Source organism: Chelonoidis abingdonii, chromosome 18 (assembly GCF_003597395.2).
Source record: "Chelonoidis abingdonii isolate Lonesome George chromosome 18, CheloAbing_2.0, whole genome shotgun sequence".
Classification (NCBI taxonomy): Eukaryota; Metazoa; Chordata; order Testudines; family Testudinidae; genus Chelonoidis; species Chelonoidis abingdonii.
Window position 1 is genome coordinate 14,687,113 of NC_133786.1, and position 13,872 is coordinate 14,700,984.

Sequence of the window (13,872 nt, forward strand, 5' to 3'; positions counted from 1 at the left end):
CCCTCGGCCCCACCCCGGCGCCCTCGTGCCGCCCCCACTCTCTCCCCTTCACTCGCCACAGAGATCTTCCCTCTGGGTACACGACGCCGTTTCCATAACAACCGATACGGGCGTCACCCGGAAGCGGAAGTGTCGCAAACAGCCCCCCCCGAGTTCCGAGTGCTTCCGTTGGAAGCACTTCCGGGGCACGCACTTCCGGGGGGAGGGAGCGAGCACTTCTCTCCGTGGGTGAGACGGGCTCTGGGCTGGGGGGTGGGTTATTGGCCCGCGGGGGAGCGCTGGGTGGGGGTCTCCCCAGGCCTGAATGTACCGGTGTGGGCCTGTGCCTCGCCCTCCCCCCCCAGCTGCCCAGTGCTGTGGCAGCGCCCTGCTGCCCTGCGCTCCCTGCCAGCTGGCGCTGTTTCTGTCTGGCTGTCTGCGTGTTGCTACTGAGGGGGCCCAGGCAGGCTGGTGCTTTGGGCTGAGATGAAAGCAAATCTCGCTCGATCTCCCTGCTCTCCGGGTGGTCCCTTTATTTTCTGCCCTGATCTGCTGGGGGCTGGGTGATACCACGCAGGGAGCTGCGCTTCAGTGGTGGATGAACGGCTGTATAGGTAGAGCCTGGCTCTCTCTTCCACGTGTCAGTTTTACACCAGCGTCGCTCCTTGATTTCAGTGCAGTTACTTCTGACTCAGACTGGCGTAAATGGGAGCAGCAGGCTCAGAGCCACAGCATGTTAAACACTCAACATGGAAGTATTAGTTTGAGAGAGAGAATAATTATCACTTATCTTCTCATTGATATATGGGGTATGAGATACAGAGACTTATCAGAGACTGTGGGTGTGGGCACCAACTGCTGGATCATCCTTTCTCGCCCCTGTACGTGCAGACGGTCTCATAAGAAGCTTAGTCTGGGGGTAATGCAGTGGCTTTTTAGGGAACACATATCTCAGCCTGTATCAATAGCACATTTACTGTCACACAGATGGAAAAAGACTTGCCTTTATGCCATTCATCTCCCTGTCCTGACAAGAGCATCTTGTGCACTACCGAGTCTTATGTGATTTTCTAATAGCCTTATTTTTTGTTACTTCTGTGAAGGTTAAAGAATGTCCCGGGTCCCTTTAGGAAAAGTTCTCTTACGAAATGTCATTCGTCACACTGATGCACACAACAAGGTATGGGACCATGTTCTATTCCTTTGCTTCTCTCTCCTGTGGTGAAGTGTAGTACCATCTCTGATAGCTCTTCTTCAGGGCCGGGCTCTCTGTAAACTCAAAAGCTTGTCTCTTTCACAAACAGAAGTTAGTCCAGTCCAAGATATTATTGTATCCCCTTGTCTTGCTGATACAGTCTGACTTTCCTCATGTATATCAAGATCTTTCTCCTGTTACTTTAGTGTTGCATGTCCAGTGTTATGATATTTACAAGGGAAAGGTCTTTTTTGCTGCCATTGTCTCAAGCTATGCTATTTTCATTTTGTTGTTACTAAATTATGGTGGCTAAACTTATGTTGTTGCACTCAGCAAATCAGTTCCGCATACAAGTATATTTTTGAAGGTAGAAATTTCTGCAGCGCATCAATGAAAGAGAGGTCCATGCTACTTGCACCATGATTAAATTTGTTTCAAACATTTTTCTTCCTACATTTTTAAGATATTTACTCATCTTAAAAACTTATACTAATTTTAAATTTAGAAGACAAAGCTTAGGGTGAAGTTAACTCTTGGGCAAAAGACCAGCACAAGGCCCCTAGTCTGGGAGTGTATGTGGGGCTAGAGCTCCATGTTTTTTGCAAATGAGAAATAACACAAAATAAAATGGAAAAACTCACTCTACAGTGTTGGCTCCTGTTCTGCGGGGCTGGACATAGCTCGCCTCTCCATGCATTGCCACCTGGCACGTGGGTCACAGCGAGCTAGCTCAGATTTGACGCAGCTGCCCCTCCATCATCATGACAGCGGGTTGGCTGGGCCAAACCTGACCAGTGCTGAAACTCCATGCTCCAGGTCTCAGTGGCTGGAGCTGAGCTCAGCCCCACAGGACAGGAGCCACTAATGCATGGTCAGAGTGGGGAGGGCTCTCTCTGCAACCCCACCTGTCCCTCCCAGGTCTTTTTCCCCTACCCCAGGGGCAGGACATGACCAGACCAAACCCAACCCATCTCCAGGACCTGCCTGCCCACCCACCCACCATGATCCAACCCACCTACTGAGCGTAGATAAAATGAATTAACACTATATTGCCAGAAATAAAATGAAAAATATATAAACAACTAAGCATTTCAGAGGGCTCTGTTTTGGACTTAAGTGGTGCCAAGGCTGTCTGCTAATTTTCTGCACAGAAGTGAATTTAATCCTGAATGCACAGATGAATTAATTTTTAAAGGGGCCCCATTAGTTGAAAAAAAAATCACATTTTGTGCACAAGCACAGCTCCTTGCATACATTACTAACAATGACTTGTATTTTTACTAATCTAGTTTTTCCCTGTTTAAACTCGTGTGTCGTTTTTTGCCTCTCTCTCAGCTAGACCTATGAAAAGTCAGTTTCACTTTCAGATACTAAGTGCTGCCTTGTTTGATTTGTAGGCATGGCAAGAGAATATTTATTTACAAGTTTCATTTATTTAAAATGAAGGGAAGTGTTTCTGTGGCTCTTATGTCTTATAAAAGCTTTCCCCCCTCCCAACAACATTTACTTTGAGTTTTGTCTTCTCTTTAAGATAAGAAAGATAATTATTTTAATTTAGCATTTGTTAGGTTTTTGTGCCTCAGTAAAATGGATCCCCACTGGGATTTGAATGTCACTTTAGTGCACAAGGCTGGTATTTCCTGAGAGATTTAGAAATTGGCCCTTTTTTACTAATGCATTTAATTCATCAGGATCATTTTCCAAGAGGCATTTATCTCATATATGCTTAAGATGATGCCACATGCACAACAAGGCTATGTGAACAGAATCTGTGTCAAAGCACTGGGTATGCTGTATTTTCAAGCGTTTAACGTGAATACTCACTTGGGACTCAGCTCTGCAATAGCTATGTGAGCAGAACTCTGGAGGAGTACAGAGCTCCCATGAGTGAGAGTTTCTGTATGAACTGAAGGGTCCACCAGCATGGATCAGATTACAGAATAAGGCTCCTCATCTATAAAACAAAGTTGTTTGCTGCTGCAGCTAAATTGTCATTATGACATTTCTCATTTTGGTTAACTTGGTGTAGCTAAAAAGGCTCATTTATGTCACTGCAGCAGGTCAATTTAGTTTGAAATCCATCAAACTTCAATTATTGACCCAGAAGAAGTGAGTTTATAGTGTTTTGTAGTTGCAAAGCATCACTTCTGTAGATTACTTAATTTTCTCATTTTCTTCATATTTTTCAGATTCAAGAAGAATCAGAAATGTGGAAAATAAGGGAGTTGGAGAAGCAGACTCAAGAGACTCACCCATGGAAGCAAGGGAGAATGTCACCCAATACCTCCAGGTGGGACTTAGTTATCTGGAGGAAATAATCCTCTTTACCACTCTGTATTGTAGTATTATTTAATTTTGCAAAGTTCTTTAAAGAGAGAGCAAGAGCCTTGTGTAAGGGCCAAAACTTCATTAACTATTTTGGTGACCACACAGGAGCATCCCTGTATAATCCTGTTTAAATGGGGTTCACTCATCCCTGTGGTGCGTCCTGCTGGCTGTTTTGGGGATTAGCTCTGCATATTAGCATACCTTCTTTTGGTGGTGCGTTGCCACCATCACCTACTCTAGGAGCCACCTCTAAGGACCATGGCATCCTCTTCAGTGACACAGTCTTCTGGCTATGCCACACACAGTACTCTCTTGTTCCAGGGGATCTGCAGTCCACTGTTCAGCCATTTCCCTTTGTGGCTGCTGCAGCAAATTGTCTGACCAGTTCCTTGTGGCCTCCTCATCCTCTTTGCTCTTGCCTGAGCCTGCAAACCCCAGCAGCCAGCCAGCCAGGAGCTGTTTCTTGCTCCTCCAGTCCCTGCTTGTAGCACTGCTCTGTCCAGAATGCTGGCAGTTCTCCAGAGATACAGTCTTTTTGACTCCCAGCAGAGAGCTACCCTTCTCTGCCTAGCAGCTCACTTTTTATATCAGTCTGCTTGGCCCTAATTGGCTGCTTCCTTCAGCCCTTCTCTGATTGGCTGGCTCCTGCACAGCCTCCCTAGGGCTCTTTTAACTCCTTAGAGCCCAGTGTGGGGCAGGCACCCCATCACACCTATATACACCACACTTCCTGTTGAAGTTTCACACTGCATCTTTGTGGCGTGATCCAGGTGTGCAGCTTTAAAAATATGTAACTTTAGATAGGTTGGGACCTCTGAAATAGCAGGATTATAGTTTGGTTAAGAAATGTGATAGTGACATCTGAAAAGTCTGCGGTGTCTTTGGTAGATGTACTCAGTGCTAGTGCATTAGTATTTATAGTGTGATGTGAGTTATCACTAAATTAAATCATTCGGACCCGAGGTCTTGCACCACATAAATTTCGTCCAGCTCCTGTCCAGTATTAATGTAGGTAAGAGCAGGGTACCTGTGGGTACTCTCACCATAACAAACTCACAAAGATCTAACACTAACAATAAATTGGTTAGTCTCTAAGGGCTTGACTACACTGGCACTTTACAGCGCTGCAACTTTCGCGCTCAGGGTTGTGAAAAAAACACCCCCCTGAGCGCTGCAAGATGCAGCGCTGTAAAGCCTCAGTGTAATCAGGGCGGCAGCGCTGGGAGCGCGGCTACCAGCGCTGCACGCTACACCCGTAGAGGATGTGGTTTACGTGCAGCGCTGGGAGAGCTCTCTCCCAGCGCTGGCGTTCCGACCACACTCACATTTCACAGCGCTGCCGCAGCAGCACTTTGATATTTCAAGTGTAGCCATACCGTAACACGGCTACTACTCTGAAACAAAGATCTCACAAGCTAAGCAGGGTCAGGTTGGTTTTAAGTGGATGAAGACCTTCAAGGAATGAGCAAGTGATATGAGAAGTGGTTTTGTTAACTCTTGCGTTTGAGTCTGTATTGAGCTCAGTGGCCCAGCTTGGTGCTGGGAGAGGCTATCTTTTAGATGAGATGTAAAAGTGAAATCATGATCAGTTGTAATCATTGAAGACCCCATGGCACTTTTTATTAGATTCAGGCTGTTAACCTTGGTACTCTCACCAAATTCCAACTCCAGTAATTGTGTTCCCCCTCCAGTTTCTACTGGATACTGTCATCTTTATTTCCTGCCTTAAGTTGTTGTGTCACTGTGCACTGTTAAGCAGAGGTGGTAGCATTTCAGTGGTGCTTGACGTGATGCATACCTGCTTTTTCAGAGTACTGTGAGGCATAATTAATTACTGTTTACAAAGTGATTTGAGAAACTGATGAAAGGCAACTGTCTGTGCAAGTCATTTATTAATTATTGGGGTGGTCCCATGGAAGCTCCGAGTGACCATCCTGTGGAGATGGAGTGAATCTCTTTGCATGGACTGACGTCCAGAGACTGTGGATGTGTGCTTTCTCCCCAGTGCCCTCTGTGCCCTAGATTGATTGACTGCCCAAAAAATCATTTGTTCCTCTGAAATGACCACTGGAGAACACTCATTTTCTCTCTGCAGTAGTCGTATGCGCAGTGACGGTTTCGATGAGGAGAGCCAAAGGGCTGATTGGAAGGCAAAGAACTTTGTGCATGTTCCTGACATGACTGAAGATGATCTTCTCCGGGCCCGGACCTGGAATAAGAAGCTCTATGAATGTGAAGCCAACATGCCAGATAGGTTTGTGGGTGAATTACTGTCCTAGCATGGTTCCTATAGAAAAAGGATTTGGTACTCTATGGCCCCCACATTTCACAAAAGTTAGTGAATTCATCCTCACAACACTCCTGTGCAATAAGGAAGTAGTATCATCCCCATTTTACGGGTGGTAAAGTGAGGTACAGGGAGACTTAAGTAACATGCCCAGTGTCACACACAGCCGGGAACTGAGCCTAGATCTCCTTTGTTTCAGTCCTGTGCCTTAGTCACAAGAGCATTCTTCCTCTCTGGCATGAAATGAATACAGCCCTAAACCCAAGGCTTGTTTAGTACTGCTCTCTGTAGAATTTAACCAAACCTGCTTATGATATCCAAGTAGCTAATCTCCCAGATTGACAGGGAAATACTAGTCAGTGCTTTTGGGGGTATTTCTAAGAAACAGGAGCTGCATTGTACCTCCCTGAACTCCTCCTTTACTGTCATTTTAGCTAATTGTTTCATTCCTTCAGGTGTCTTCTTTTTATTTTTATTAGCACCCAGTCCTAATCTGGCTGTTGGCATTCTTGCTGCCTGAAATTCCTGTACAGCTGTAATTCTGTATTTGGATAGGTTTTAGATGTATGTAGATTTTACCACAGTAATAAAGGACCATATACTTGTGTTTTGCATTATAAATGGAGTTTTGTGATCACACAGTTGAATACAAATGAAACCGTCTTACTATGGGGAAATACACAGGGTGAGAAAAGCAAATTACACACCATGGGTGAAGTCAATGGCAAAACTTCCATTGACTTCAGTGGGGCTAAGATTTCACCCCATGTTTCCTGGGTGTTTATGAGAAGTGTGAACTCCCAAATCATTGGGCTTCTGCTGCACAGGGAGGTACAAGTTCCTTACCAGAAAAAAGCGAAGTGGCCATTAGTCTGCCCAGAATGGTCTGAACAGAACCTAGCAAAGCAAAATGTTAGGACCTTAAACAAGTAAGGAAGATACTAGCTGTTATTGGTCCGGACTCGTGTTTTGTATTTTCCCTAAAGCTCTCTCTTTCATTTCACCCTCATTTTGGTTCTGAATATTTTGTATGATTTTAACATGTTTCCTGCTGTTCTCTTGCAGATGGGGTCACAGTGGCTATAAAGAGTTATATCCAGAGGAATTTGATACTGACAGGTAAGGACAAACAGGCTTACTGAAAAGTCCAACATCTTAATTTCTGTCAAGTTACACAATGAAATATAGAGCTTGTACCTCTCCAATATAGACTTTAAATTGACCTTTCAAGGCATAATTGAATTGTTTACCTAGCAGACATGTGGCCTGAAATTCCAGTCCATTAATGTGTTCTCTTACTAAAAACAATTCTGACAATAATGTGAGAGGGCTGGCTTCAGTTCATAAGGCATAAACATTCAGTTAAGGCTTGAATGCTATCCTTACTTTGCCATATGTGGCATCATTCCTGCAGTGAAGAGCCCTCCCTGTTCTGAGCCCTGAGAGGTGATTGTATCTCTTCTAATAACAGGACATCCAGCTTTAACCCTGTGTTAAGAGTGACTGAAATGTTATGCAAATAAGTGTTTGGCTTCTCGGAGTTGGGCTATTTCCTGAAGTGATCCAGCTTTCGTGACTACCTGCAAGCATGTGTGCACCTAGAAATGCAAGTCAGAATGAGAGCTCCGGTAGCATGAGAGCAATTAAGAGTGAAAATGCAAACAAAGAAACGCAAATGATTGGGACACAGATTTATTTATTTAAAAAACTGTACATAGTAGAATTGCCAGATCTAGCACTTATCTGATTCCTGCTAGTCACAGATAAGGAGTTCTTAGTAAGTTTTACAGGATTATGTTATGTTTTCCATGCTCTGGGATGGTTAAAATGCCTTTGAAATGGCCCCTCATCTCAGTTATAAGATATGGACCCAAACTGTTAAGTGGTGAAGTTAAAAATGCATCCAGCTTTTCTTGCATAGCATCCATATGTCTGTCCTGAAAGGAGCTCAGGATAGATGGGCTTGACTGATGCTTTGAAATAGGGAATGCTAATTTAGAATCTGCCCAGGCCTCTATTCTTTGTTCCTGTTACAGTGACCAGCAAGAGAAAGATGAACAAAACGCTGTCAATGGAAAGAGGAAGTCTCACCCAGGAAAACAGTCTGTGCCTGAGTCACTCAAACGGAAGAGGCCAAAGAAATCACAGAAGAAGAAGCGGAAAAAGAGATCACACAAAAAGCGAAAGAAGAGGAAAAAGGAGAAGGCGAAGGCATCATCAGATTCTTCCCAGGAAAGCGAGTGTTCAGAGGAGGGGACTTCGGGCACCAGGAGAGGGAAAGACAAACACAAGCACAAGAAGAAGACCAGGAAAAGGCTTGCAAAGGAACCTGCCTCTTCCTCTGGGCAGGAAAGTGACTCTTCCAGTGTGAGCAGCTCTGAGGACAGCGAACCTGAGGAGAAAAAGGAAAAGTGGCCTAAGAAAAAAAGAAGGAAATGCACTGTGTCTGCATTAGAGAGGCACAGTGAGATTCAGGAGAAGCAAAGCAAGAGGAAGAACTGGAAAGTGGCAGCTGATGAGAAGTCGGAGGACAGCTCAGATGAGGACTAACAAGAGGCTGTGAGTCTGGGGCCATGGGTGAAATTGCACGTCAGTGAATGGAGGCGGACGTTTTCTCCCAATGCTGCCCAGTGGTACAAACATGGTGCCTGACTGATTTCTGGAGCACAGAACTTTATACCCTGCCAGCCCAGGTATGGGCTCTGGACCTTGCTGGCTCGCAGAGGGCACATCTTTGGTTTTTGCTGGTTTACAATCAGGAGAGCTGAAAGGTCTGTGGAGAAGAAGCCTGTCCCCCAAGTCACGTCTTCTACCCACCCACCCCAGACTCCTGATTCTATAATTCGTCTAATTTCCTGGCCATATTCAGTTTTAATTGACAGTTCCTGTGAGCCATCTTCAGAAGGGAAACAGGTGCATCAGCACTGTCTCTGGGTTTTTTAAAATTGTTCCTCTTTTCATGCATAACCACGTAATGACCAAGACACAACTACAATAAAGAGCAGAGGCCACAGACTAACAGCACTTCTGCCAACCTGATTACAAAGGATGTGCCATTGGATTTAACAGCAGGGGCCCTTCACTGCAGCATTATCCCCATGATGAAAATAAACAGATGTGGCCCTAGGTGGACAGTCGAAATAAGGAGGAGGCAGTGGTCTGGAACAAGGAAGGGCGGGTGTGGTGATCCCACTGCAGTGGTTTGTTTCAAACTTACCTCAGATCCCCTACCTCTGCCCTTTATGTGACTGACTTGCCCTCCTTCTTATCAGTAACACGTCCCTCTCGATCCGCTTGTGCTGATGGACGGGCCTCTGATAGATTTCCTGTTTTGTCTCTGGCTGGCCCAGTGTGTTTGACACAAAGATTGAGATACAGGGCGGGAACGAACCCTTTCTCCCTGCAATAAACATGAAGACTCCATTTGTATCTTCCTTTTGAAATCTGATCTCCTTACCACCACTTTAGCGCAAGACCCAGGGACAGAGCATGAATGTGTTCAGGGGTTCTTAAAGTCTGGTCAGGGCTGCTCCTCTCTTTCTACAATATGTTCACCACTGATCAGGTTCCATGGACCTGTGAATATGTTTTATGGAGCCAGTCTGTATATAGGAGATTGCATCCCTGCTTAATACCCTCCTGTAGAAGATGGCAAAGGAGACTCTTAGCACATACAGTCTCATACCCCACGTTCCTCTGAATTTCCATATGCGACAGTAGGTGGTGTCTACGCTCACAGAATGTAGAGGTCTTCAATCTTTCTAGATCAGAATCGAGGTGTCTGGGCTCCCAGATATATAAACTATGGTCTCAAACCTTTCACAAAGCCTTTTCTCTGTGTGTGTGCTTGCATATATGTAAGCCATGGAATTGCAGTAGGATTACAAATCTGTGCCCAAATCAAGCAGAAACATCATTCTTACGAGTTCAGATCTGTGCATGTCTTGGGATCCTCCTTTGACTTAGCTTTGCTTGAGTGAAATTCCAGTTGAAAGCTTTTGCCACTGAGACTGGACAGTGCTAAATGCTTCTCTGATCTGAGCAGTGTAGATTACTGCTCTGACATACTGAGGTTGGGGCATGTTTTTGTATTAAAAACTCTTACCCATCCTTATTCTGCTAATCTATGAACTAATAATGTTCCCACTTGTGCTTCTGCAGTGCCCTGAAGGCAGGTTATACACATAGGTAAGGGTTTTATAGGTTTCTTCCTCAGAACTTCTTGTTGAGACAGCACTCCCAGCTCCTGGGGCTGCAGACCAAGTGCCTCGCTCATACCTACCTACCTCTTGGGTCTCTGAGTGGAATTAATGTTTGTACAGCCCCTGGCAGATGTAAATTGCCTGAGATTCCAATTCTGAACTCCCCAATCTTATATCACTGTAGCTCTGTTGACTTCTGTGGAGTTATTCCTGATTTACCCTGCTGGGAGAGCAGAAACAGGCCCTGAGGAATTAGAATCAGGGTGGTGGGCCCCAAAGGACCAGTCCTCAGCTGGAGGAATAGTGCATAGAATGGGGAATACCTGGGGCTCAGAGAGGTTGAGAGTTCAAAACTACATAGCAGAAACATAACATCGGGGTAGTTTATCTTCTGATGAGAATGTCTTACATGTCAGCCTGGCAAACAAATCTTCCCTGCCTTACTGGCTATAATCTGCTCAATCAGACAACTAGTAGATACTTGGGAGGAAGAGGAGGGAACCTGGATAAATACAGCATAGCCCAGATCCTTGGTCTTGGTTTAAATTTGTCGTCTCCCTTTCTTCAGCTGTAGGTGAAGCTTTTTTAGGTCTCCCTGTGCGTATGGGCTGACACTGGTAAAATGGAGAAACATCATTGTATCTTTCATTCCGTGTCCCCCTTTCCCACCGCCACAGTGCTTGGTCTACACTCTGTCACCCACTCCCTCTTCTAGAAGGCCTGTGTTTGTGACTTCCTTTCCAGGGCATGAGTATGTGGGTAGCTCCTTCTCGGATGGGGTTAAGCAATGTCCTGTTTCTCTAAGGTCCTGTCTCCTGGGGCAGGGATTCCCACGGGCAGGAAGGGGAGCTGCTAATGGTTCTTTTCTAGTTCAGCGTGAGAGCCACTTCTCTACTGCAGTCTGCAGAAATGTTCATGCAGTAACAATGCAGCAGCTTTTCACGCACCACAGGAGAAACCTTCAAGGAGGTTTTTATGTTTATAAAGAAATCCTCTACAGAAAGGTTTTAATTTAGGAGATGTGTAACTGCAGAATAGATTCATATATTGCACTGGACCCAATGTGGACTTTATGGGGGGATTTTAGGGCAGGGCTGAATGTAGGGGCTCAAACAGTGATCCTACTATCCTATAACGTCCAGCTCCTAATGCAACCACTGAAAAGAGTGCTTGGTATGTCAGTACTTTTGCTTTGGTGGATTAGTGTCTCCAGGCATTTGAACATAGGCTGCCTCATGCTTCTTCATTTAAGAACATATACCAGTTGGGCTCCTGCCAGTTCAAGGCATTTACTCAGGATAATGGGCTGGCCAGAATGGGCTTCAGGACCTTTTACCCAGCCCTGGCCACTATTTATTTACCCATGATGATCCTAACTTTGCCTTCTTTCCCCTTAACGCGGCAGTGTCTACGGTACTAAATGTCTGCCTGAGGCTGCTGGAATGGTGCTCCATAATAGTCCTTGTTGAACAAGATAAGAAATTCACTGATGAAATTGCCCTCTTTTTTTCTACCCCTTCCCCAAATCTGTTAAATATCTTGTGTGTCTGCAGTTCTGGTACCCTCCAGGACTGTTTATATAATCTCCTACCCAAGGCAAGGTTTCCTGCTCCGTATGATGTTGTATTACATATTTTTGCAGAGAATTCTTAAGAGGTTGCCAGAGATGGCAGAATGGATTGTATATCCTTTCTATGAAACTTAAGTACAGGATTTTTAGTGTGTGTGTGTATGTGTGAAAGACACAGTGGTGGATGTTCATGTTATTAGATAAGTTCTAATGGGCTCACAGATTAAACCAGACTTTTTAAATATGTGGTCAGTTTATTTACAATCACTGCTCACCAGGTAAGGCTAAATTTGTGTAAAATATCACCATGTAGATCATTAATAAGACTGCATCTATTCTTGTACCTTTAAACATAAGTAAGGGGAAATCTAATCTGGTCTCTCAAGCATGCATCAGATTTCTGTCTCATACTCTAACATACTGATAACTGGGGTCTTCTGTCATTTGCATTAGTGTACTGCCAAATTAAGCTAAGCTGATATAAGTGAGGGTTAACGCAGTGAAAATGCTTCTATAGTAGGGCTTTCCACCTGTTTGATTAGATTTAGTTAAACCAGTGCAACTTTTCTAATACAGACAAAATTTAAGGTACTATATCAATTTACATTGACATTTTGAAGATCATCTTTATAACCAGAGGGGCTATAACGAATTTAAAAGAAAAAAAAGCTTGGAGCCTGCAGCAAGTTTCACAGCCACAGAACTGCTGTGCAATGGACTAGGCCCTAGCAATAAGCTTTTAACCAGTTTCACTTTTTAGTTTTCATTCATTATCCTAACTGTGCAGCTTCTAGATTTAGGCTTCAAACACTCCAGCAGAACAAGTGTTTTCATTAATTTATTAGTTCATCGAAAACATTTATATTCATATTACATTTTTAAAATTTAATTTTGATGCTAAGATACTATGCACATCCCCTGTGATAGTACAAGCACATCTTTTCTCTACTTTCTTCTAATTAGATAAGACTTAGAAAAGCAGTGATATACACTTTCACATTACAAGACTTGTTTGGACGAGTGTTCCTGATGGTTTATTAAATTGCATTACGATGATGCATTTATGAACAGTTCAGTGCAGCTAAAGAATTCACAGGGACAACTGTGCTTTCTGCAGATGATTGTTCAACCACTGCTGCATTTCGTGAAAGTGTCAGATAAAATGTAGCTTAGAACATGTGACGATGCTCCACTGACAGCTGATAAGTCTGTCGACCTGAATAGGAAGGATTGGGTTGTCCAGAGTTGGGAAATGCAGTAATCAGTGTCCTCCTTTCTGTACAATCTGAGCAAAGCGGTTAGTGATGGATAAGGTGGTATCAATGAATCTCTCCACACAACTGGCTAGACAGCCTTCTGTTCTGGAGTCCAACTTTGAGCCAGGTTTGTCCACACATTTGTCCCAGCAAACATCCATGAAGTTATGAACCTGGATGTGAACAGAAAACATGTTAATTACTACTATTTAATCAAATATTTTACAGATGGGAAAGCTAAAATATGAGAGGAGCACAACAATCACTTGTCTAGGAGTCCTGCCAGAACACCATCCTTTCCCCTTGTGCTTTACTCTTGAAGGGCCCATCACCCTCGGAACTGAGAAGTTCAGTCACTGTGGCTGATTCAGTACTGGGCCCTTCTAATGACACGCACAAAGGGGTCCATTAATGCCAAAGACAGTGTGATTTCTGTGCTGTATGCATCTACTTCTTAGGGACTGAACCAAGTCACTGTCTCACATTACCCCACACACGCTCATCTCGCAAAACGAGTGTCAAGGGATACGTACAGGGGGCTGCCTTGCTCTCTCTGGGAGGGTTACAAGCAGGGCTTCATTGGTAACCAAAGAGTTGCTGCGGCTTGAGCAATTTTTTTACATTCCTAACTGATGGAGCAAGCCCAGAGGTGCCCGGGAGGAGCTGCCATGCAGCACCGCTTATAAGTATCTAGGGGGAGGAGGAGGAGCCCCTGGGGGAAGGGGGTGGCACGAGGGGTCCCAGTGACTGAGGGTCCGGACCCCGTTGGGGCCGATGTGGGAGGAGCCCCAGGAAGCGCGTGCCGGGCTGGCTGGGGCTGTGGCGGGACGCAGGGCGCCTGGCTGCCCATCGCGGGCCTGGGAAGCCCCTAGGGCCCCGGGGACAGGCCCGCTGGGTCGGGCGGGGCAGGTACCTGGGCGGTGAACTGCGCCCGCTGCTGCTCAGCGGCCACCAGCCGCTGCAGCTCGGAGACCGCGGGGTCCGGGCCGCCAGGCTCCGCCATCGGGAAGCCGAGTCCGGCCGCTGTGACCTTCACCGGCGGAACCGGAAGTGAA

The 13,872-nt window shown here is 45.2% G+C and overlaps 2 protein-coding genes and 1 long non-coding RNA gene across 3 annotated transcripts in view; 2 read left to right on the forward strand and 1 right to left on the reverse strand.

The window, feature by feature from the left end:
* LOC116824038 (uncharacterized) overlaps positions 1 to 13,872 on the forward strand; it is a 141,671-nt gene that overhangs the window by 24,448 nt on the left and 103,351 nt on the right. The window lies entirely within an intron of this gene.
* NKAPD1 (NKAP domain containing 1) lies at positions 156 to 8,802 on the forward strand. The gene is made up of 6 exons (XM_032788022.2): positions 156 to 228; positions 1,083 to 1,159; positions 3,364 to 3,464; positions 5,598 to 5,756; positions 6,855 to 6,908; positions 7,826 to 8,802. The coding sequence occupies exons 2-6, from the start codon at positions 1,091 to 1,093 to the stop codon at positions 8,337 to 8,339; spliced, it is 897 nt and encodes a 298-aa protein (XP_032643913.1). The 5' UTR covers positions 156 to 228; positions 1,083 to 1,090; the 3' UTR covers positions 8,340 to 8,802.
* Positions 12,384 to 13,871, reverse strand: TIMM8B (translocase of inner mitochondrial membrane 8 homolog B). Its single transcript, XM_032788027.2, has 2 exons — positions 13,731 to 13,871; positions 12,384 to 12,990 (listed from the first exon to the last, which is right to left on the reverse strand). The coding sequence occupies exons 1-2, from the start codon at positions 13,818 to 13,820 to the stop codon at positions 12,823 to 12,825; spliced, it is 258 nt and encodes an 85-aa protein (XP_032643918.1). The 5' UTR covers positions 13,821 to 13,871; the 3' UTR covers positions 12,384 to 12,822.

Excerpts from the sequence above, each read along its gene's own strand:
- TIMM8B (XM_032788027.2), bottom strand. The coding sequence starts at position 13,820 with ATGGCGGAGCCTGGCGGCCCGGACCCCGCGGTCTCCGAGCTGCAGCGG. Across the intron at positions 12,991-13,730 it reads GGGCGCAGTTCACCGCCCAG|GTTCATAACTTCATGGATGT; the intron begins GTACCTGCCCCG and ends GTTCACATCCAG.
- NKAPD1 (XM_032788022.2), top strand. The coding sequence starts at position 1,091 with ATGTCCCGGGTCCCTTTAGGAAAAGTTCTCTTACGAAATGTCATTCGT. Across the intron at positions 5,757-6,854 it reads GAAGCCAACATGCCAGATAG|ATGGGGTCACAGTGGCTATA; the intron begins GTTTGTGGGTGA and ends GTTCTCTTGCAG. Across the intron at positions 6,909-7,825 it reads GAGGAATTTGATACTGACAG|TGACCAGCAAGAGAAAGATG; the intron begins GTAAGGACAAAC and ends TTCCTGTTACAG.